The following is a 24,376-nucleotide window of genomic DNA, read 5'->3' as shown; positions in this document are numbered from 1 at the left end:
AACTGTGTCTAGGAGGCCAGAGTGGATATGGAATGATTGTTGGACAGGCCAGGCTGGAAAAGATTTTTCGGTGACCCAAATCCAAGAAGCTGGAAAAAATTGAAGACAGTCAAACAAATGCTGTTGAGTACAAGGACTCACAAAGGCAAAAAGCAATATAGACACTTCACAAATATTTGTTCCAGGACACACAGATTTGTAATTTACCTTTGGGATTATTTGCATTTTAAAAGTTTTACCAGAATAACTATGCCAGTTAGCAGTGAGATTTCTTTTGTCACATAGCTATGGCAGTAAAACCCTTACATAGAATATATGCAGTTATCCAAACACAGCTTTTCGTCTGAATTAAACAAACCTCTCATTCTTCTGTTTCCTGTGTTCAGCTTTCTGTGCTTGAGGGTTTTGTTCTATTCTTTGTAGAGCTTCCCAGATGCCTGGTTTCATCTGTGAAAATGCTCAGCATTTGTGAAAAGCAAGGAAATGAGTAAACCACCAATCGTTCTTTGAAGGTGCTTCGAGTTAGAGATCTTAACTGCTTCATAACTGACAGTTTCTTTTGTATTGTAAGTACCCAAGTAAATTACCGCAGGCAGTCTGCATTTCCACTAATCTTTCTCAGAATTGCTTTGACAGAAATGAACGGTGGATTGTAAAGAAAGCTCTGTGTTTTACTGTACATGAAACATGGGATAGAAATGTGCCTTCAGTTACCAGTGAAATTATTCCATGCTTGACCTTAAAATTAAACTGGAGCCTGACTTTTAAAAATATTATACCCTAAGCTTGCATCTTGTTCTATCATTTCTATTTTTTGGAAGCTGCAACGGCAGCAATTTCTTAATGTGTGGAGAACCAACTTTATTGGCAATGTGTCCAGTCTTGATTATATGAACAGTTCTTCTTTTTCATTTATTTCTGCTGCATGTGAATTAGATTCAGGCTTGAGCTGCTTTTACTGAGTGCCTCAGGAGAAGTGGTCTTCCCCCAGTTCCCATTCAGTTCTTTGTGTGGTGAGCATGGGTGGCAAGTGAAGTCGCTCAAACTCAACCCCTACTCTGCCCAGGCTCCGCCCCCTCCTCACTAACCCAAAACCCTCCCCACTGACTCCCTCTTCTCTCTGCTCATCCATTCCAGCTAAATCCCTGAATCCAAATGTAGCAAATGATATTTGAAAAAATATACCTCTAAAATGTCTTTCTAAAGAAAATGGAGCATGTTTTCCATAGCATGCCAGATTATAAAGACTGGTCATGCAGAAGGTACTTAATTAAAAGTAGGGATGATAAGTAACAGTTAATTAGCTAACCGAGTAGTTGATGGAATTTCCATTGACTACTTGATTAGTCAATAAGGAGGGGTACTTGCTACCAGAGCTGCAGCTCTGCATTAAGAGCTGCTGGGCTCTTATTACATTTAGGCTGTGTCTAGACTACATGCCTCTGTTGTCAGAGGCATGTAGATTAGACACATAGGCAAAGGCAAATGAAGCCGCGATTTAAATGATCACGGCTTCATTTACATTTACATGGCTGCCGCGCTGAGCCGACAAACAGCTGATCAGCTGTTTGTCCGCTCAGCGCGCTAGTCTGGACGCTCCCCTGCCGACATCAAAGCCCTTTGTCGGCAGCCCCGTTATTCCTCGTGGGATGAGGTTTACCGGGGCTGCCGACAAAGGGCTTTGATGTCGACAGGGGAGCGTCCAGACTAGCGCATTGAGCGGACAAACGTCTGATCAGCTGTTTGTTGGCTCAGTGTGGCAGCCATGTAAATTTAAATGAAGCCACGATAATTTAAATCGCGGCTTCATTTGTCTTTGCCAAAACAACAAATCTACATGGCTCCATCGACGGAGCCATGTAGTTTAGACATATCCTTAATGTGCAGAGCTGCAGTGGGGTTAGCTCCGAGGACCGGGACTAAGCAGAGCTGGCTCACATGGCTCTGGAACCGCTGCAGCTCTGCACTTTAAATGTAGTAAAAGCCTGGCTCTTACTACATTTAAAGTGCAGAGCCGCAATGGGGTTAGCTCCTGGGGGCAGACCAAGCTGGGACTGAGCAGTCCTTCCCCGGCGCTCCCACCCCACACTGTGGAGACACTGCTGGGGGGAACCAGCTTTTAACTGGCTTCCCACAGCACTGCCTCCTGCTTTCCTCTCCCTGACTTGCTGGTTCTGGTACAGGGGCAGTGGTGAGGGAGGGGAGGGGAGTAGTTGTGTAGTCACTCGACTATCCGATAAGGATAGGCTTAGCAGGTAGGTGACTACTTGACTAGTTGTTTACATTCCTAAATACAAACACTAAATTTGGGAATAAAAAATGTCAGTCAAAGGTTTTTTTACATTTGTCAGAGATTTATTTGCAAAAACTTTGTAGTAAGGGCAAGTCAGTTGTCCTGTTGAATACAACATTAACTATTACAGAATACATGATGCAGCCTTCCATGTTTTACATTTTCTTCATCAGTATTTCTAAGCTGATTTATATTTTAAAGGTAGTCTTAAGCCTACATAAAGTAATTATTCCAGATTACTGCATATTTAAACTCTCTGAAACAAAGACATTATTTTAAACTAACAGTTTTACCCAGCATTGCCCAGGTCCTTCAGGGCAGAGGCTGGCGGTGAGGGAAATGCAGGACGCAGGGCAGGGCTTCGGAGATATGGTGGGTGGAGTGCAGGAGGCTGGAGAGTGCGAGAGTGAAGGTTCAGGGTGAAGGGGACCTTGGGGCAGGTGTTCCATCAGGCCTGGGCCTTTTCTCTTCCCCTAGACCCCGCTGTTGCCAGGGATGCTTTTTACTCCCGACCTGCTTCCCCCTCACCTCCAGCTGCCAGGGGCATTTTTTTCCTCCCAGCTTCCCAGCCAGTTCCCTCCAGCATTCTGGCCATGTGCTGGAAGGGGGGGGGGAACAGTTTGGGGCAGGGAAGCTACTTACAAGGTGTGTTGGAAGGCAAGGTGGCAGAACCCCAGCCCTTGGTGGTACGGTTCCCCCCCCTTCCAGCACATGGCCGAGTGGACACTGTGTAGGATAGTGCTCCCCTGTGGGCTGGCTGCCCCCAGTGGCTGCTGTCATCTCGTGCCCCTCCAAACAGCAGCCCCTCCCTTTGCATGTTAAGGAAAGGGCTTCCAGTTGTTGTGGTACAACCAACCTTGCTTTAAGTTAGTAGAAGAGGAAACTGCATACCAAATTTGGTGACCCTACCGCTTACCATTTAGGAGGAGTTCTTGAACAAATGGACTCGCAGACAGACACAGAGACAGATACACTCTAAGGCTGTCTCTACACTGGCCACATAAAACGGAAAAGGGATGCAAAGGAGGTAAGTCAGAACAGGGAAATCCGCGGGGGATTTAAATATCCCCCGCGGATTTAAATAAACATGTCCGCAGCTTTGAAGTAGGAATAAGAGATCCTCCGGAAAAGGGCTTTATTCCGGAGGATCGGGCCAGTCTAGACGCTTTTTTCCGGCTTTTCTCCAAGCCGGAAAAAAAGCGGCGGACATGTTTATTTAAATCCGCGGGGGATATTTAAATCCCCCGCGGATTTCCCTATTCTGACTTACCTCCTTTGTATCCCTTTTCCATTTTATGTGGCCAGTGTAGACACAGCCTAAGGGTGTGTCTAAACTACATGGCTCCATCGATGGAACCATGTAGATTAGGCTGATTGGCAAAGGGAAATGAAGCCGCGATTTAAATAATCACGGCTTCATTTACATTTAAATGGCTGCCATGCTGATCAGCTGTTTGTTGGCTCAGCGCGCTAGTCTGGACCTCCCACGCCGACATGAAAGCCCTTTATTGACCTCTGCATTATGCCTCGTAGGATGAGGCAACGGAGCCATGTAGTTTAGACATACCCTCAGATATAGACATAGATATAGATATAGATATCAGACAGAGCGGGTTAGTATGTTCATAACAAAGTTCATTGCTTTTAGAACAAGGGAACGCTAATTTATTTTGTGTGATTTTCATGGCAAGACATGTTTATTAAATTTCAATTTATGTTAAATATGTTTCCAAAGATTTTAGGTATATAAAGGATTTTATTTCTTAGTAAGGTATTGATTTTGGTAGAGGGTTCTCTTAAAACTATTTAATCAAATAGTCAGAAGTAAAAGAAAAACTCATTTGTCCAGCTATCAGGAAGAAAAGCAATGTTGTCCCCCAGGGCTCTCTTCAACAGGGGGCGAATGAAGAGTAGGGATGGATAGCAAGGATGAGAAGACTTTGGAAGTAAGTTTTTTTTACTGTAGTAATTTAAATTAAAATGTGTATTTTAGATGAGTGGTCTTTTGAAGAATTTATTTCAAAAGCTATATGACTGAAGAGCCAAGCATTTAAAGCTAAAGCTGAATACTCAGACTGTGCATCTAAATATCTAGTATGGATTTTTAGAGATGTGATTTTATAACCTTCAGCCATAAACTAATGAAATATTTAAAGCAAATTTTAAACTAAGGTCCTGTAGACATATTAATACAAAGCTGTGTTTATCAGTAAATTCAGGGTCAGCACATGTCTGTTAAATGGTTTCATTACCACTTAATGGCTCTTTCACAGGTTCAACGTTAAGCTCGGTCTGGAAAGCTGGAAGGCTTTTCACTTTTTAGTTAAGAGATCCACTTCCAGTAAAGAGTCATCAGTCTGCAATCTGCGACAGCCTGCAGTGGGAACCTTCAGGAACCATCAGAATAGGGACAAGACGACACAAGTGGTTGAGCACTAAGACTCCCCTTGCATCTTATATCCGCCAGCCATGGTGGTGAGGAGACCCTGCCCCATACAGGAGGTATTGAGCAATTCACAGCATCATCTCCATCAAATATAGAACCAGGATCTAGCTTCTGTGCTGGATTCTGCTTCTTTATACTGTAGGGCTGGCCAATGCAATCGGATTCACACCACTCTTTAAACAGATATAAGCTTGTTCTGCCCCCTCACTCAGGGCCATCTCCCCTCGCTATAGATACACTCTCACTGTGTTTCTGTTTGCTAGTTGGGAAAAATGCTCAGTAGTGCAAAATACAAGCATTCAAAAAATCATCAGTTAGGCCCCAAAATCATGAGATGGGTTTAAAACCCATGCTATTTTTTAAATTACACATTTTGTGTTCACTTTGTGTGCCTCCTAGTTTCTGAGTTTTTAGGGTACACAAGTCACATTTTTAAGCTTTCTCTGAAAACATAAGAGCTAGACATTTATTTACAAGAGACTTTCAGCTTTTTTAGCATGACTCCAGGAGCTAGAGCATTACACAGAACACCAAATATTGTTAGACTAGCAATAAAATCGCACCTGTTGGTAGTGCTGGTTAGTAGAACTCTCCCTTGGAACTGTACATTGTATAAAGATAAACAAGTTATGGAGAAGGCTTTTTGGTCCTTCTTCCTTTGCACACACAATCACAATTTGTTCTTTTAATGTTCATCCAGTAAATACCCCTCTCAGCATCTACAAGTCCCCAGAAGTCCCATGGGCCTCCATGGCTACAATTCTGAACAGAAGAGGTGATGGGGTATCCAAGGTCTTGTCCAGGCTATGAAAAAAGGTGCTTTTTTCAATGGATTGAACTCAGTTGAGCTAATTCAATTCCAAAGAAAACCTCACTTAACCCATGTAGAAATCTTTAGCTTGATTTTCGCATGTCAAATTATAGACTGAGCAGGACTTTAAGGGGATATCGTCATCATTAAGGGTACATCTACACAGCAGCATTATTTAGAAATAACTAATATTTTTCTGAAATAACATAATACGTGTCAGCACTAAAAACAGTTATTTGGACATAATGTTGAGCTGGAGAACTTCTTACTCTGACTCCTGTAACCCTCATTGTATGAGGAGTAAGGGAAGTTGGAGGAAGAGTGCTCTTTCTCAGACTTCCTGCTGTGTAGACAGTGCCAAAAGCCGAAATAAGCTATTTTGATTTAAGCTATGCAATTGACATCGCTCAAGTTGTGTAACTTAATTCACCTTTAGCCCGGCTGTGTAGACGCACTCTAAAAGATGAATATGTTTTTACATGGAGGAAACTGACTTGAGTTTGCAATCTTGATATGAAATCCTAGCAGAGATAATGCACAGGTGTGGTTTGGTTTCGTTTTAACCTCAGGTTCAATACTTTACCTTCTCCACCTGGGGTTATCCTCAACTAGCTACACGAAGATAAAAATGACCTTCACTAGGATTTTACTTTGATAGAGCTATCTTGATGGGAATGCATAGCCTAAGACATGGCTTGCCAAAATTGAGCTGTGACTACAGTGACATTAACTTTAAATTGTCTTAACTAGCTCAAGTGAGCTAACTTAGTAGAGGATAAAAAAAATCCAGCAACTTGTTGTGTCCTAGTCTAGACAAGGCTTGTTTATTTTAAGGTGAATCCTTATGAAAAGTCAAGTTACTTGGAAACATTTTTAATAAACTGTCTTCTCTGCTGAACAAGCACAGGCTAGTGTCTATAATTTTCCAGAGCTTCTGCAGCTTAGAATTTCTGGACTGAATATTTAAGATGACATTTAATTCACTCTTATTCCTAAATAATTTGTCATTTGGAAGCATGTAACTTTGCTATTAATTCAAGCAAAAATGGAAACCCTCCCAACAGCCAAGAATATTGATAGAATTTTCAAGAATGTCAAATGTTTTATCTGATCAGTATTTATTCTATTTCTTCTTTTTTTTAATCCATTGAAACAATCGTGTTAATCAAGACTCAAACCATACTACTATTTTCAATAGAAAACATTAATTTAATGATTTTAAAATGTATTCTCACATATCCCAGATGTTCTAAATTTATCTTGGATAAAAGTCCTACCAAACATTGCCTAAAAGCAAGAGACATAGTTATAAGGTACATTTTTGTAGGTATAGAAGCCTCACAGGTGGAAACAGCCTATTTGGAAGCAGTAGGTTGTAGCTGTTTTGGCAGGAATTCTCATTATGGTCAATGGTATTTTAAAACATAGATCAGATGTTGAGCGTACATTTGGAAGTGTCTTTTTAATTGAGATAAATTATGGGATCTAAGAGATGATCCAGGAAGTTTTGTGAGGAGGAGGTTGTGGGATGAGAGGGATAGATGATATTATAAAACACAGTTAAAATGTCTTTCTGTGTTGAATGTTTTAAGTCAGAGATGTTATTCAGTACATATGTCTGGCCTTAATGCGATCTCCATGGAGTGCATCTGTGTCGAGCAAAGTGCCTTGAGCTTCAAAAGGGATACTGTAATGAAAGTCTCTCTGGCTCAGTTGGAGGAGCTTCCATGTATTTATTTGGCCAGAACCTTCGAACAGACCAACATTTAAAATGTGTGAAGTGTTTCTGTGTTTCAAAATCATCGCTGTGGTCCTGGAAAGATGAGTCACTCTCTTTGTCCATGAGGCAACTCCGGAGGGCAAAGTCACTGCATTGCAATAATTTTTTCTGGAACTCTGATGTCATAAAGTAGTAAAGAATTGGATCCAGACAACAGTTCAAGCTGGCTAGACATAAAGAAACTGGATGAAAATGAAGTGTACTTCTGAGTATGGAGCAGTTTGTAATAACATTCTGTTTCACCATCATAAATAAAGGAAAGTTTATATGATATGGTGTGAAACATATGAAGAATACAGCTGCACACATCAGGATCATCCGTAAAGCTTTCTCTTTTTCATTTCTCTGTTGCAAGGGCACTTCAGATTCTTGTAGAGATTGTCTCATTTTCCAAGTGCAATATGCAATAATAACTAAGGGAATCACAAACCCTGATAATTCAGCCACTGTTACTAAAGTAATAGAAGTTGCCATAGTCATTTGCTTTATTTTAAGATCTGCAAAGCAGGTAATTGTATTGTTGGATGGGGTAGAACTTCTCAGAATTAGAACAGGTGAGCAAGCAGCTCCAACAAAGATCCATACAGCAGCACTAATGGCAATGTCATACCTACTCTTCCAGTTTTTGGCTTTGAAAGGATAGAGGAGGAAAAGGTACCTTTGAATGCTTATGCAGGTAAGGAAACAGATGCTTGTATACATATTGAGATACTTCAGGTAGAAACAGAACTGGCAAAGCAAACTCCCAAAAGGCCACACGTGGTTTATATAATAATACACTCGAAGAGGTAACGAGAGCACATGAGCAAGATCAGCTACAGACAAATTAATCATAAAAATAATAGCTTTGTTTTTCTTACTGATGAAGCGACATAAAACCCATAATGCAGCACTGTTTGCTAGAAGACCAGGTATGAATATTATGATGTAAGTGGTTGCATACAGGGAGGTCTGAAATCCCATATCAGGATCAGTGCAATTTCCTGAAGAGCTGTTGCTTGACATCTTGAATGTATCTGTGCGCTCATTTAGGACATGGTGGGATGGAAGAAGGATTTCTGTGGAGAGTAAAAACAGTAAAGGCAAAAACTATGCATTAATGTTTGTGATAGTTCCCCCATGCTTTATGAAAATTGGCTTATTAATATAAATATTCATAACTTGGAGATGCTATGGACAAAATACTTCATGTAAGCTATCAATTTTAACATTACAATCTGCTGGATCTGTATATCCTATTTTTGTGCACATATCATTCTTGTATGTGAAGATAGAAATATGAAGTAGGAAATAGTTTATAGTTTTAAATGTGCTAATGAGAGCCCTTATTGGTGCCTCTCTCCCCACCCCCCTCCCGAAGCCTTAACAACTTGGTGATCAACTAAACAACTTGTAAACTGCCTTGTTTGTCCTCTAAGTCCAGAAGGTGGTTGGTCCTAGGAAAACATATGATCATACCCCTGGTACAATGATTCCACTTTGACCCTGGTATTTTTCCATGGAAGGGGGGATGTAGATTCCCACCCTAAGGAAGGTTTATTTCAGTAATGTGAAGCTATCAACCCTTTGTCTTTGGCTAGCCTGGCACAATTCAGAAAGGATGCAAAGAGGGCTGGAGATGCAAGTCAGAGTAGAAGAGTCTCTGATTTGAAGATTATGCCTGAAATAAGAGCAACTCTTTAGGTTAAGAATCTGATTGCAAAGTTTCTTAGTAAATTAGAACTAGCTACAGGTTGTACCTCTCCACCATGGATATGGCAGGACCATGGATGTTCCTGGACCACAGAGTCCAGGGAAAGGGAGGTCTGGCAGTGGGACTGGGAGCACAGCAGGGGGGTCGGAAACTCAGCCAGGAGCCCTGCGGCAGAGCGGGCACAGTGGGGAGCTCCAGCCTCAGTGACAACAGGGCAGCTCCAACCCCAGGAAGCCCCAGCTGGGCTGGTGGCAGCCAGAAGCTGACAGCAGGAGTGAGGGGACAGTGGGCTAGGAGGTCAATATCAGGGTGCCTCCCCAGATCAGGCAAATCCCCTTGTTCGAGACCCATTGCGTCCTGAGGGTGCCAGACCAAGTGGATTCAACCTGTATGCACTTTCTTTTCATTTTAATTTAGTAACTTACTTTGATCTGTCTGTTTTCACTTGCAGTCACTTAAATACTACTGTTTGTACTTCATAAAAACACTTGTATTTACTATCAGGGCCAATATAAATAATTGGTACCTGACAGAACAATCATTGTGCTTTTCCCTCTTTCATAAATAAAGGGGAGTTATCTAATGAGCTTTCACTGTGTAAAACTTTTACACAGAGATAGGCAAATTTATCTGGAGGTTTTGTGAACCATCGTGATAATCTAGGCTGAATTTCTGCACCTTGCAGGCCACAGAACCTCACCCACTCACCTCTGAAATAGACCTATAACCGGTGTTTCCTGTAAGCTGTGTACTTGTGCAGCCTCTCAGGAGAGATTCAAGTGCCACCCAGCTGATTAGCAAAGCATGCACAGCTAGGGTTATTTTTTTCTTATTGATGGCAAACATTTACACATGCTTCAGCACACATAAAAATGTTTTCCCACGTATAGATGGAAAGAATCCATGCAAGGATGGAAAAAAGGGAACATTGCCCAAAACCTTTGGCTGAGTTACTGAAGCCCTCAGATCAAGATTCAAGGACTTCAACTTACAGAGACTCCACCATTTACATTGCATTTAAACCAGCAGGCAGCCTGTGCCCCATGCTGCAGAGCAAGATGAAAAAAATCAAGGTTTCTGCCAATATGAGCTGAGGAAGAACTCCTTCATAACCCTAAATATGGTGCTCTGTTAGGCCCTAAGAATATGGACAAGACTCAGCCTCCAGACACCTGGAAGAAAAATATCTGTAATATATCAAGGCCCTCCCCATCTAGTGCCCCATCTCCAGCTACTGGAAATTTTTGCCACTGTTGTAGATTGGCTACACACAATTGTAGGCAGTCCCATCGCTCCATCCCTCCATAAACTCATCAAGTGCAGTCTGAAGCCAGTTAGGTTTTTTGCCCTTACTATTCCCATTTCGAGGCTGTTCTGATCATTAGAAACCATTGTCAAATTTCATGCCTAAGCTTACTGATAGCCGTTTTATATCCGTTTGTTCTTGTGTTGACATGGGTCCTAAATTTAAATCACTCTTCTTCCTCCCTGTTATTTATCATTTATGGAGACCAATCATCTATCTCCTCTGTCTGTGTTTGGTTAGACTAATGAAGACAAGCTGCTTGGACCTTCTCTTACAAGTTAGATTTTCTGTTCCTCTAATCATCCAAGAATCTGTTCAAATCTGAATTAATCTTTCTTAAACATGAGTGAAAGTAACTCCCATGGCTTATCAATACAGAGGCTCTGGTCCACTGGAACGGGGGAGAAAGGTTGGGTGGAAAATGTGGAGCTGGGCACAGCCAACCTGTCAGCACTGCCCAGCCTGTATTGCCTGGGGTTCCAGTGATAATTTAAAGGACTCAGGGCCTTTGGCCACTGTTTCAACTAGGTTAGCAGCTGGGAGCCCCAGGCCATTTTAAATATCTAGGCCCCAAGACAGCTGCTTCTTTAGTCCCCTGGCCTTTCCCTCCACTCGGTGTTCCCCCTCCTCCCCCGCTCTGCCCTTAAAGTCTGGCAGTCTGCCCTTACAGTCCTTAAAGTCTGATAATTCATTTTTTCATATGACCTGTTGTAGTCTCTTAACCAGTTCATTATTCACCTTTCAGTTATATTAATTCCCATCTTCTCCAATGACACTAATAATTTTCTGTATGGAACTGTATGAAATGGCTTACTGAAAACCAGACAGCCTAGATCCACTGCATTTCTTTTGCCTAAAATACCAATTATCCACTCAAAAAATATATCAAGGTTACTCTGGCATGATTTACCTTTCAGAAAACCATGTTGTGTATTATTCCAATTATCAAATACCTCTGTCATTAAATACTTTCTCTTTCAAAATTTGTTCCAAGCCCATGCATACAAATGAGGCCAGACTAATGGTTTTCTAAGTCTCTTTGTTCTCTTTCTTAAAATTATGCATTTTATTAGCAATTTTACAATTATAGGGTCTGATACCTAAGTCTGCAGATCTATTAAAATCCTTTCTATTGGGCTTGCAATTGCATGTGTCAGTTTCTTTAATATTCTTGAATGGAGATTCTGTACCCCCCTCAGTTTGATCCCATTCAGATGTTTGATTTTTACTTCCGCCTAAGATGTGGTAATTTCTACTTCCACATCCTTTCTTCCATTATCTTCCCTGTCACTAAGTTTCTCATTACCCTTATTAAAAACTGAAGCAAGATTTTTGTTTCGGTTTTTGGACCATGCTTAGATTATCTTTAATGTCCACCCCAAATGCAAGACGTTTAAAATGCTTTTTAAATGCTTTTTTCCCCTGGGGGTATGTCTACACTACAGTGTTATTTCAAAATATCTTATTTCGAAATAGTTATTTCAAAATAGCTTATGTTGAAATAACGCGTCTACACACAAAATGCATTTCAAAATAGCATTTTGCTGTTTCGAAATAGTGCGTCCAAGCTGGCCGGAACCAGTTCCTGCAGGGCACCAAGTCAGGACTTACTGTGTGGGGCTAGCTGAGGTCTGTGCTTAAAGGGACCTGCCCCCCCCCCCCCCCCCCCCCCGACAGCCAGTTCTCAGGTTTCCCTGCTTGCTTGTTTACCTTGATGAGGGACAGCAAAGTGTTTTGTCTCTGCATGCTCTGGTTGCCCTCACTTGAGACACCACAGCACTCTGCAGCATGGAGCCAGAGCGGCCTCTGGGCATTCTGGTGCTTCTCTTGGACGCATTGCTGTGAGCCTGGCTGCACTTTCTGTAGGCTGCCATACTGAAGGTCCATCGGGGGGCTAACAGTATCCAGAAAGCCCTGTGGGAGAGCTTCCACCCTGAGGAGCACTAAGGGCCCCTCTGGTCTGCCCCGTTGGGGGCTTGTGCCTCATTCCTCCCTCACGTCCTTACACTTACTCCTCCATAACCCAACCTTCCTGATGTAAAATAAAATACATGTATTTTCATGAACACAAACTATTTATTTAACAAAACTTGAGGGGAGGGAATGAAACTCTGGTGAGTCTTGGGAAAGGAGGCAGGAGAGAGGAGAAGAGAGGGTGGGAGAGGGGAGGGGGAAACCTGGGAAGAGGGAGCTGGAAGGGGGAAGCAAGGGAAAGAAGGGGAAGGGGAAGCTCAGGGTTGGGGGTCTTGCCGGACCAACTTGAATGTCATGCAAACCTGCTCCTGGGTTCTCATGTGGCCTTTGGTGGCCAAGCTAGCAGCTATTCTGCCATAGACGGCCGCGTTCCTCCATCTAGTGCGGATATGGACATTGGGAGCATCCTCCTCAAACCTGAATATGGTCCATGATCTCTTCTCTGGACAAGGAAGGTTCCCGCCTTCTCCGGTCTCTGGCAGGCTTCTGGGAGCTGGTAGATGGCTCCTGGGGAGCAGTGGAGAGCTGGCTGCCAGTGGCTTGCTGGCTCATGTTTTGGGGCCACTGGGTCAGGGGCAGTGACTGCTGGCTCTGTGCTGGCAGGCTTGGAGCTGGCACAGGCACTATGGCCAGAGTCTACCCCTTTCAGGGCTCTGGGAATGGAGGGAGGGAGAGAAGTGTTCTTGGTTGAGGCTGGAGTGGCCACCAGGGCACCCTGGGAAGGCTGGAGGCCCCCTATTTCAAAATAAGTGTCTATACAGCACTTATTTTGAAATAGCTATTTTGAATTTGGTGTTGTTCCTCATAGAATGAGGTTTACCAAATTCGAAATAAGCGCTCCACTATTTCGAATTTATTTCGAAATAGCGGTTTGGCTGTGTAGACACTAGAAAAGTTATTTTGAAATAAAGGCTGTTATTTCGAAATATCTTTGCTGTGTAGACATACCATGGGTGATTAAGGGCCTTATTTTTTCAGAAGTTCTGAATATCTACAGCTTTCATTATTTTCAACTAGAATTGTGAGTATTTAGCACTTTTGAGAATTAAATCCAGAGTAACTTTAGTCCATTCTCTGCAGAATTTTTTTGATTCCTTAGAATAAGAACAGGCAAATTCAGATATTACTGGAAATGTAAAAAGGGACCTTAATCTGAAGCAACACTAGTATGTTTCTAAGAGTGACCAATTTATTTAGAAGGAAGTAATGCTGACTATATTTAGCAAAGGTGCCAGTATTCTGCTGTCTGGAGCTATGACAACAGGGCCAAACAGGATTAAAACAGAGCCAAAAAAAAACCTATTAATGTACTTGTCATTTTTTAAAAAGTTCTTACTTATTCCTCTTTCAAATTTTCAAGAGTTTACGCTCTCTCTCTTTTACAGGCATTCTTTCAAAAAATGCTCTAACATATGTTCAGAATTGAAAGATAAATATACAAAACGCTCATATATGAAAAATAGATCACATTTTGACCATTGACTTTGACAAAGTAAATATTAGTGTGGGCTATCCTGCTTTTGTTTTCAAAATAAAAAATGTATATTTTTAAATGGACACACCAGACATCCTTCATAAAGCTATGTGGAACTTAATGTGAATGGTCCTGAAACGAACAAAATAATCGATGCTGAAAATCCTCAGTAGAACCTCCTCCTGAGAGAGAGATGACCATTAAGGGGTGAGTGCTGCCACCAGCGGTTGGAGAAAGAGCAGTGGGGCAAATGGCTTAAGCTGGCCTGGATGTGCTTGTCTGCACTATGCTCTAGACCATCTACTACTTTTATTCCTCATAAATCCTGCCAAAGGGCCTGAGCTGGCGGTAGCTATGAGGGAAGTGACACCATAGAAGGTAATGGCCCCTTATGCTTGGCACTACTGCTGTTTGTGGTCTCAGAGCACTGGAGCTATTTGCTGTTAGCAAGCTTACTAGCCCATCTCACCAGTCCCCTCTGCAGCCATATTCATCTTGCTCTGTGCTTTCAGGAGTGCTCATCGCCAAGAGAGGTGAATGGGGCACACCATGAGTCTGGAAGAGGGAACCGAATGGCATTGTCCTGAAGGAAGATGGGATCAGCTGGGGCACTCAAGTAAACTCTCAGGATGTAACCATTCAGGGACTGCTGTCAGAGCATAGTCAGGGGAGGCCCTTAACTCTGGAATTCACTTCCCCAAATTGTCCAGTATAGCCCATGTTCCGTGATCTGGCATGTCCATTACTTTTCTCAGCCTTGCCCTTAAGAATGTGTGGAGTTTACTTAGTGGGTTTTGTACGGGGAACACATTTTGATCTTTAACTGGGTACAGGTGTCACTGGACACAATTTTTTTACGTTAAAATTGATAAATTCACTAAATTAAACCTTATTCCAAACAGAGCAATGAACATTCATAAAATGCTAGCATCTTTTCCTGCCACTATCCAGATCTGAACCAGGAAACTAGAACCAAAAGGCTCCCCATCGCATTTCCAAAGCAAAATACAGTGAAATGTGAAAATTTGGCTCAGAGTGCCATTTATCATTTTGCCTATGCTAAGACACTTCATTCTCCTCTCCTGATTAAACAGAATCATGAGGCTTGAACCTGTAAGGCCCTGTAATTCTGAGCCCAGAAAAAATAACAACTTGTAAGAGGCCTTAGGTCTGGTTCTTCTTGTGTTTTCATCCTTACGCCCCATAAGTTCTAGGGCTCTACTGTCCTCTTTAGTAATTTCCACTATTCCCAACTCCCTGGTGGCCACATGAAATGTGGTGTCTTCCTGGGTAGTGTTCTTCCCAAGACAGAGTTCAGTATGGATGAAATAATTAACCCCATCTCATGCCAGACACCAAGGCTGCCTGAAGACTCAATTAATGTATTGAGTTACCTGAATTTCTGAAACAATATGAAGTGAGGGGGGGAATCTTAGGGAGTTCATGGGGAAGTATCTAACTTTACATTTTTGAAGGCCTCATTCCCTTTGAGGCTAGCATGATGTCCTATAGCAGGGATAGGGAGCCTAAGGCTCAGGGACTAGATCTGGCTCCCAAGGCTCAGGGTCCACCCAGCATTGGGGAGCCCGCACTGGTGCATCAGCCCCCCCATCAACCTCCCGTGGGCCTGGAGCACACAAAATCTACTAAGCTTGCCTTCCCCCCCAGGCTCTGGTGTGTGCTTCCCACTTCTGTGTGGCCCCTGACTGATTTTTCTGGGTGTCAGTGTCCCCCAACCCAAAAAAAGGTTCCCCATTCCTGAATGTTATTTTGGCTTGTGGCTTTCTACGAAGGGATGTACAGACTTTCTGGTGCCTCCTGGAAAGGCCCCAAACCCAAATACACCTCACCTCCATCATTGTCCTCATAAAGAGGCCCTGCCAAGCTAACCAGTGACATCAGGCTTGGATAAATTTTGCAGCAAGACCTTAGAAGCAGCTGAAGAACTAGCCAGGAGCTAATGAAATGCAGCTTAGTTGTTTTGGCCTCAAGACTTTAAAAACAGGATGTTTTCCTCCTACAGAGTAGAGAAACAAGGATATTATGCTGAACAGAATCTACTATCTTAGAAACATAGGTTCTACTCTGTCTGGTTTGTACTTGTTTTTCGTTTAGTAGTCTATTGGTTTTAACACACATATGGAATGAATGTAGCTAGCATCTACTGCCAGGCTGCTCTGAACTTGGATTAAATCCATTCCGTTTCAGGGAGTATTTTACTGGTATGTATGTGTGTGTATGTATTTTCAAAGCTGAGCATCTGGTGAATTTTCTCTCTTGTCTTTCTGCCTCTGGTCACTTCAGGTCTTTCTAAATGTTGCCCTCATTTACATCTGGGTAAAGACAGTGATGTTATAACCTAGTGATATTTTCTAAGACCTTAGAAAAAATATTAATGTATTGTAGCATTTAACCATCTAAATATATTTGCCATTTTGATATAGTTTTTGCAGCAGCACCTAGAGATCTCAAGCAGGTTCAAAGTACCATTGTATTAGATGCTATTTAAAAGCATACAATCAATTGGCTCCTGTTGTGAATGGTTTACAGTGTAACTAAAGACTGGAAACAAAAAATGGGCATCGTTACAAGGAATGGGGAGGGAGGATGTGGACCTATGGTCATGACAATATAGGCTACACAGAGTGCTCAATTAGCAACATAGGCTACACAGAGTGCTCAATTACCATGTAAAGCCAATAATTAAAATACACATAATTTCAAAGAAGCATTTATATATCAGCAATCTAACTTTCTTCTATGTATTTATGTGGTCTTCATTGCAGTAGTCATCAGTGGAAATTGCTGGTATAATCATTATTCTGAGTCACTGTGCACTCCACCCAGTTCTACATTGCTGTGGTATTGTGCTTAGAATTTCCAAAATTGAAGAAACGTTAGGACTGTAGTCTTTAAATTATATGTATTATTTATTTATGAATTATAGAAAGATAGCCCTAATTCCAGATCTAAACAACCCCAAACTACGGCAAAACACAGTTCCAAACCTGAGTCTGAACTTTATGGCCAAGGTCGCTCACTAGAATTATAGTCACATTGGGTGAGGATGGGGAAGTGCATCTTTGTAATAAAAATTTACTTAATGATTTGAAACGAAATCAGAACTAAAGTTTCTGATTTAAGTGGACAAGGCGTTCTACAGCTTTTGTTTAAATAGTATTATCATTAGCTTTTTAACAAATGCAACAGAAAGAGAATATGTGAAATGAAACAGAATGATCTATTCTAATAGCCTATTGAGCAACACAGTATTTTCTATTTTCTCATACAATCTTTTTATCAGAGTGCATTGCTTTCTACTTACCCACTCAACCCAAATAATACAACAAATTGCTCTTCTATCAAAGGCTGCTGCGGATAGTGCATGCATTTGCTTGAACATTTCTCTTGGAAAAAGCATATAATGGTATTACTCAAGATTGTTATGGCTTGAATTTACAAAAGGAAATGTGCAGCAGAAATAAGCCTTACCTCATTTAAACTTCCATTCTTCAAGAAGGAAATATCCACAGCAAAAAGTAGGGGGAAAGCAAAATAGTTTTTACTAGCTACAGATATGTTATAAATTCCAATGTCAAAGATGAAGACAGAATTCTCACACTCTTTCTCTCATGGCTGAAATCCTGCTGTCTGTCATCTGCAGCCTGAGCCAGAGTGTATAACAGGAAATCCTGTATTTTGATTCACTTCACTAGCCAATGTGTTTTCAGCTTCTGCTTTACGCTAAAACAGTTCAGATAATAACATTATTTTGTTGAAACTACACGAGGAAATGAAACTCAGGCTTTAATTTTGCACAAAATTAGGGTTTCTTCTATGTTCTATGCATACCCTCAGTCAAATTATACTTTTGCCTGTGACATTTTGTATTGTAGACTCCATCTGTTTGCTAAAACTGCACACACCAAAATTTGCTAGTGAGCAAATACTGAAATATAACTGAAAAATATATTGTTCAAAATGAATGAAAGGTGCAAAATTTTGGGTTAGCTTCCATATCCAAAATATATAGTGGCGTTTAGCTTGAATGTTCTATAAACACTCTAATTTATATAGGCATGTAGTGTTTAGTGTCATCTAGTCCAGCTATACCTTTCTCTTCTCCATGTACAAGATATCCTTCCCTTATGAATGACAGTGAATGCAGTTGCGATGCCATGTTATTTTCAGGGATGTGAGTTACTATCAATTGCTTTGTTTCCTGCTGAGTTACGTGATATGATATACACTGTCACATATCACATCCCAATGTTTGCAGAGATAACATGGCAGTACTGTATAGCTGGCACAGTGCTCCCAGTTCTTAGTGTGGATAATGACTAAAAAGAAATACATTCTTTCACTGGCTATACTAGCCTGTCGGGTTGGTTTTAGGGTCACTCAAATAAACAGATGCACACCAGGATACCAAGGAGAAAGGAGAAAAGGGAAAGACATAATTCTCTGTAATCTGTTGCTTAAATCCTCTGATATTTGCTATGAGGCAAATCCTGATCCTTTCTCATCCCGTCCTAGTGCATTTTAACACACAAATCCTAAAAGTGGTGGTTCCACCATGATTCCTCTGTTCAGGCACTATTGGGTCCCGCCCCCATGCCCCATGCAATAAGATATTTTCATGGTGATTCTCTCAGGGGCAGTACAGAATAGCTGTAGGGGGAGGGCTGTCAAGATGAAGTGGGAAAGTAGCTTGTCCTTTTGCACTACATGGATCCATTAATCCACACGTCTATGTGGGGGAACAGACAGCAATTGCTATTAGAAGCCCAAGGCTATGTCTACATTCGAAGCTTCTTGCGCAAGATGTTCTTGCGCAAGAAAAGCAAGAAAACGTCCACACTGCCATGTGCCAGCTGTGCTTTTGCGCAAGAGTATCCAAGTGTTGACGCTCTCTTGCGCAAGAAAGCGCTCATGGCTATTTTAGCCATAGGGCTTTCTTGCACAAGAAATCCCTGCCAAGCATTCACACTGCCCTCTTGTGCAAGAGCTCCTGCGCAAGAGGGCTTACACCTGTTTAAAAAGAGCATAGCTCTTGCACAAGAAGACCTTTCTTACCATGCCGTACTGTAAATTTCCTTGCTCAAGAGCGGCAGGCAGTATGGATGCTCTACAGATTCTTGCGAAAGAACGGCCATACTTGCACAAGAAGCTTTGAGTGTAGACATAGCCCAGGTGTCTAGATGCATTCTGCAACCTGTGCAAGGAAAAAGTTCTATGGGGAAAATAACTTTGTTCAGGTCTATGGTTTGGTTCTTGCATTTTAAACATTATTGGCAAATCTATGGGATCCTGGATTATTCCCACTTGTTTATCACTTTAACTAGATGAATAGGAATGTCTATACTACAGCGTTATTTCGAAATATCTTATTTCGAAATAGTTATTTCAAAATAGCTTTTTGCTATTTCAAAATAGCGCGTGATGCTGAATCCGTTTAAGGCCGGCTGGAACCAGTTCATGCAGGGTGTGATGGGGGAACTCACCCCCGCACTTGTAGACGTGGGATTCGCAGCTCCACGCCCTGCGTGGAGAGTCAGCTGGCGCCGGGAGGCTGGCGTCACGTGGCAGGGCAGGCAGCCAAGTTGGGGGAAGCCGGCACGGCTGGCGCGCAGGCACACTCCAGCCCAGGGATTAACAGGCGGGTTTTAGGACCCGGGAGGCCGGGGGCAGCCCCACGAAGGGTGGGGGCTGGAGGAACGCCCAGCGGGGAGTTCAAAAGGAGAGAGGGAGACGCAGGAGGGGGGGGAGGCTAGTGGAGAGCAGGGGAGATTCTGCTCTCAGCCTCCTCCACAGGACCGGCCAAGGCACCAGCTGGAGAAGCTGCCAGGAGAGGACCTGGAGGGGAGTCGACCGACGTGGGCGGCTGGCGCAGCAAGGAGGGAGATGACAGGGAGCACCGCGGTGGTGGTGGCGAGTGAGAGATCAGCGATCCAGATCAGCAGCACAGCGGACCGGGGGCAGCAGGAAGCGACCAGTGGGGCCGACGGGAATGAGAGGGACGGATCGTCGGGAGTGGACCGTGGGAACAGCGAAGTAGAAACCGGGAGCAGGGAAGGGTCGGGGCAGTGACCCATGTACTGGGGTGCCCTAAGACTCCCTAGCAGGCCACCCGGTTACACAGGGCACCAGGTCAGGACTTACTGTGTGGGGCTGCTGCAGTCTGTGCTTAAAGGGACCCCCGGACAGCCAGTTCTCAGGTTTCCCTGCTTGCTTGCCTACCTCTATGAGGGTATGTCTACACTACCCCGCTAGTTCGAACTAGCGGGGTAATGTAGGCATACCGCAATTGCAAATGAAGCCCGGGATTTGAATTTCGCGGGCTTCCTTTGCATAAGCGGGGCGCCGCCATTTTTAAATCCCCGCTCGTTCGAACCCCGTGCAGCACGGCTACACGGGGCACGAACTAGGTAGTTCGAACTAGGCTTCCTAGTTCGAACTACCGTTACTCCTCATTCCACGAGGAGTAACGGTAGTTCGAACTAGGAAGCCTAGTTCGAACTACCTAGTTCGTGCCCCGTGTGGCCGTGCTGCACGGGGTTCGAACAAGCGGGGATTTAAAAATGGCGGCGCCCCGCTTATGCAAAGGAAGCCCGCGAAATTGAAATCCCGGGCTTCATTTGCAATTGCGGTATGCCTACATTACCCCGCTAGTTCGAACTAGCGGGGTAGTGTAGACATACCCAGAGGGACAGCAAAGCATTTTGTCTCTATGTGGTCTGGTTGCCCTCACTCGGGACACCACAACACTCTGCAGCATGTAGCCAGAGCTTCCCCTGGGCACTCTGGTGCTTCTCGTCGATGTGTTGCTGCGAGCCTGGCTGCACTTTCTGCAGGCTACCAACCTGGAGGTCCATCGGGGGCTGTAAGTATCCAGGAGGCCCTGTGGGAGAGCTTCCACCCTGATGAGCACTAAGGGCCTCCCTGGTCTGCCCCACTGGGGGCTTGTGCCTCATTCTTCCCTCACATCCTTCCACTTACCCCTCCCTAAACCCCCTTCCTTATGTCAAATAAAATACATGTATTTTCATGAACACAACTCTCTTTAATTAACAAAACTCTGGTGAGACTGGAGAAAGGAGGTAGGAGAGGGGAGAAGAAAGGGTGGAAGAGGGGAGGAGGAAACCTGGGAAGAGGGAGCTGGAAGGGGAAAGCAATGGGAAAAAGTGGGAGGGGAAGCTCAGAGCTCAGGGTTGGGGGTCTCCCCAGACCACCTTGATTTTCATGCAAACCTGCTCCTGGGTTCGCATGTGGCCTTTGGTGGCCAGGCTGGCAGCTATCCTGCCATAGATGGCTGTGTTCCTCCATCTAGTGTGGGTATCATGGACGTTGAGGGCATCCCCCCCCCCAAACCTGAATAAGGTCCATGATCTCCACCCTGGACCAAGAAGGTGCCCACCTTCTCCGGGCCCTGGCAGGCTTCTCAGAGCTGGCAGTCTGCTCTGGGGAGCAGTGGCTTGCTGCTCATGTTTTAGGGCCACTGGGTCAGGGGCAGTCTGCTGGCTCTGAGCTGGCAGGCTTGGAGCTGTCACAGGAACTGTGGCCAGGGTCAACCCCTTTAAGGGCTCCGGGGAGGGGAAGAGGGAGAGAAGTGTTCTTGGTTGAAGCTAGAGTGGCCACCAGGGCACCCTGGAAAGGCTGGAGGCCCCCTATTTCGAAATAAGTATTTTAACAGCACTTATTTTAAAAATAGCTATTTTGAATTTGGCGTTATTCCTCATGGAATGAGGTTTATCAAATTCAAAATAAGCGCTCTGCTATTTCGAATTAATTCAAAATAGCGGTTTGGCTGTGTAGACGCTAGGAAAGTTATTTTGAAATAAGGGCTGTTATTTCGAAATAACTTTGCTGTGTGGACATACCCGGAGTCAGCGAAGTCATGAGCTTCCTAAAATCATGGAAGCTTTGAATCTCAAAGCTTGAAATACAATGACCTTGCTTACAAATGCAGAATTTCTTTTCAGTGCATCTTCTACATTGTTTGCTTCAAAGTGGCTCTTTCAGCAAATGGCACACTCATTCCCTAGGGTATGTCTAAACTACAAAGTTAATTCGAACTAACAGCCGTTAGTTCGAATTAACTTTTATAGTGTCTATACATGCAAACAGCTAGTTCGAACTTAATTCGAACTAGCGGAGCGCTTAATTCGAACAAGGTAAACCTCATTCTACAAGGACTAACACCTAGTTCGAATTAAGTGGTTTGAATTAAGGGCTGTGTAGCCACTTAATTCAAACTAGTTGGAGGCTAGTCCTTCCCAGGTTGCCCTGGTGGCCACTCTGGGCCAAAACAGGGAAACTTTTCTGCCTCCCTCCAAGTCCCAGAGCCCTTAAAGAGGCACGGTCTGGCTACAGTGCTCGTGCCAGTTGCAAGCCTGCCAGCACCCAGCCAGCAGACCTTGCACCTGGCACTGCATGAGCCTGCCACCTGCTGCCACCCAGCCCTCTGCCTCTTCCCGGGACCAGGCTGGTAGCTCCCAGGAGCCTGCCCGGGGCCGCAAGAGGCGGGCGCCCGCCTGGTCTAGTGTGGAGATCGTGGACCTCATCGACGTTTGGAGGGAGGCCTCCAACATCCACGACCTCCGCACTAGGCACAGGAATGCGGCTGTCTAGGGCAGGATAGCTGCCAGCCTGGCCACGAAAGGCCACATGCGAACCCGGTAGCAGGTTTGCATGAAAATCAAGTTGATCCAGTGAGACCCCCGACCCTGAGCTTAGAACATAAGAATGGCTGTACTGTGTCAGACCAAAGGTCCATCTAGCCCCGTAGCCTGTCTGCCGACAGCAGCCAACACCAGGTATCCCGGAGGGGGTGGACGGAAGACAATGACCAAGTGATTTGTCTCGTGCCATCCATCTCCAGCCTTCCAGAAACAGGCCATGGACACCGTTCTTACCGCCCGGCTAATAGCACTCCATGGACCCAACCTCCATGAATTTATCTAACTTCTCTTTAAACTCTGTTATAGTTCTAGCCTTCACAGCGTCCTGTGGCAAGGTGTTCCACAGGTTGACTATGTGCTGTGTGAAGAAGAACTTTCACTTATTAGTTTTAAACCTGCTGTCCATTCATTTCATTTGGTATCCTCTAGTCCTTCTATTATGGGAACTAATGAAGAACTTTTCTTTATTCACTCTCTCCACACCACTCATGTTTTTATAGACCTCTATCATATCCCCCCTCAGTCTCCTCTTTTTTTAAGCTGAAAAGTCCCAGTCTCTTTAGCCTCTCTTCATATGGGACCTGTTCCAAACCCCTAATCATTGCAGTTGCCCTTTTCTGAACTCTTTCCAGGGCCAAAATATCTGTTTTGAGGTGAGGAGACCACATCTGTACACAGTACTGAAGATATGGCATACCATAGTTTTATACTTCCCCTTCTCCTTTTTCCCCTGGCTTCCCCATTCCAGCTCCCTCCTCCCAGGTTTTCCCCTCCCCTCTTTCACCCTCTCTCTTCCCCTCTTCCACCTCCTTTTCCTAGTCTCCCCAGAGGTTAATCCTCCCCCCCCCCCCAGTTTTGTTAAATAAAGAGAGTTTCTATTTTTGAACACACGTATCCTTTATTTTTTACATCAGAAAGGGGGGCTAGGGAGGGATAAGTGGAAGGACATGAGGGAAGAATGGGGCACAAGTCCCCGATGGGGAGGACTGGGGTGGCTCTGCGGGCTCCTCAGGGTGAAAGCTCTCCTGCAGGGCCTCCTGGATCTTGACAGCCTCCTGATTGACCCCCCTCCCCGGGTGGCAGCCTGTAGCAAATGCAGCCAGGCTGATGGCCGAGTGCTGTGATGTGCTGAGTGTGGGCATTCAGGGCACTCTAAGTCAGGACTGCTTTGCTGTCCCTCATCGAGGTAGACAAGCAAGCGGGGAACCCTGAGAACTGTCTGTCCGGGGTGGGGGTTGGGTCTCTTTAAGCACAGCCCTTGGCTAGCCTGAGGCAGCAGCTCCACACTCTGGGTACATCTAAACTACATGGCTCCGTCGACGGAGCCATGTAGATTTGTTGTTTTGGCAAAGGCAAATGAAGCTGCGATTTAAATGATCGTGGCTTCATTTACATTTACATGGCTGCCGCGCTGAGCCGACTAACAGCTGATCAGCTGTTTGTCCGCTCAGCGCGCTAGTCTGGACGCTCCCCTGCCGACATCAAAGCCCTTTGTCGGCAGCCCCGGTAAACCTCATCCCATGAGGAATAACTGGACTGCCGACAAAGGGCTTTGATGTCAACAGGGGAGTGTCCAGACTAGCACGCTGAGCGTACAAACCAGCTGATCAGCTGTTTGTCGGCTCAGCGCGGCAGCCATGTAAATGTAAATTAAGCCGCGATCATTTAAATTGCGGCTTCATTTGCCTTTGCCTATGTGTCTCATCTACATGCCTCTGACGACAGAGGCATGTAGTCTAGACACAGCCTTTAAGTCCTAACCTGATGCCCTGCCAGCACTGGTTCCAGCCAGCCTTTACTTCGGTTCAGGGTCCACTCAATGTGGACATGCTATTTCGAATTAGCAAAACGTTAATTCAAATTAGTTTTTAGGTCTAGATGCTCTAATCGAATTAGCTTAGTTCGAATTAACTAATTT

The 24,376-nt window shown here is 44.1% G+C and overlaps 1 protein-coding gene across 2 annotated transcripts; it reads right to left on the bottom strand.

Annotated features, from left to right (window-relative positions):
• Positions 1-1,841: 1,841 nt before the first annotated feature.
• LOC102445535 (putative P2Y purinoceptor 10) lies at positions 1,842-20,018 on the bottom strand. Of its 2 annotated transcripts, XM_089781648.1 has the most exons (3): positions 17,270-20,018; positions 17,103-17,184; positions 1,842-8,388 (listed from the first exon to the last, which is right to left on the bottom strand). In XM_089781648.1, the coding sequence occupies exon 3, from the start codon at positions 8,333-8,335 to the stop codon at positions 7,226-7,228; it is 1,110 nt and encodes a 369-aa protein (XP_089637774.1). In that variant the 5' UTR covers positions 8,336-8,388; positions 17,103-17,184; positions 17,270-20,018; the 3' UTR covers positions 1,842-7,225. The 2 variants fall into 2 exon arrangements, with proteins under 2 accessions (XP_089637774.1, XP_006113726.1); XM_006113664.5 differs by lacking the exon at positions 17,103-17,184 and having other exon boundaries at positions 1,843-8,388; positions 17,270-20,015.
• Positions 20,019-24,376: the final 4,358 nt, after the last annotated feature.

The sequence above is a fragment of the Pelodiscus sinensis genome, chromosome 13 (genome assembly GCF_052426305.1).
Source record: "Pelodiscus sinensis isolate ZL-2025 chromosome 13, ASM5242630v1, whole genome shotgun sequence".
Classification (NCBI taxonomy): Eukaryota; Metazoa; Chordata; order Testudines; family Trionychidae; genus Pelodiscus; species Pelodiscus sinensis.
The sequence above is the reverse complement of the archived record's forward strand: the minus strand, read 5'-3'. Positions and strand labels throughout refer to the sequence as shown.

What these genes read in the sequence shown, in the direction of transcription:
- LOC102445535 (XM_089781648.1), bottom strand. Translation starts at nt 8,335, where the DNA reads ATGTCAAGCAACAGCTCTTCAGGAAATTGCACTGATCCTGATATGGGA.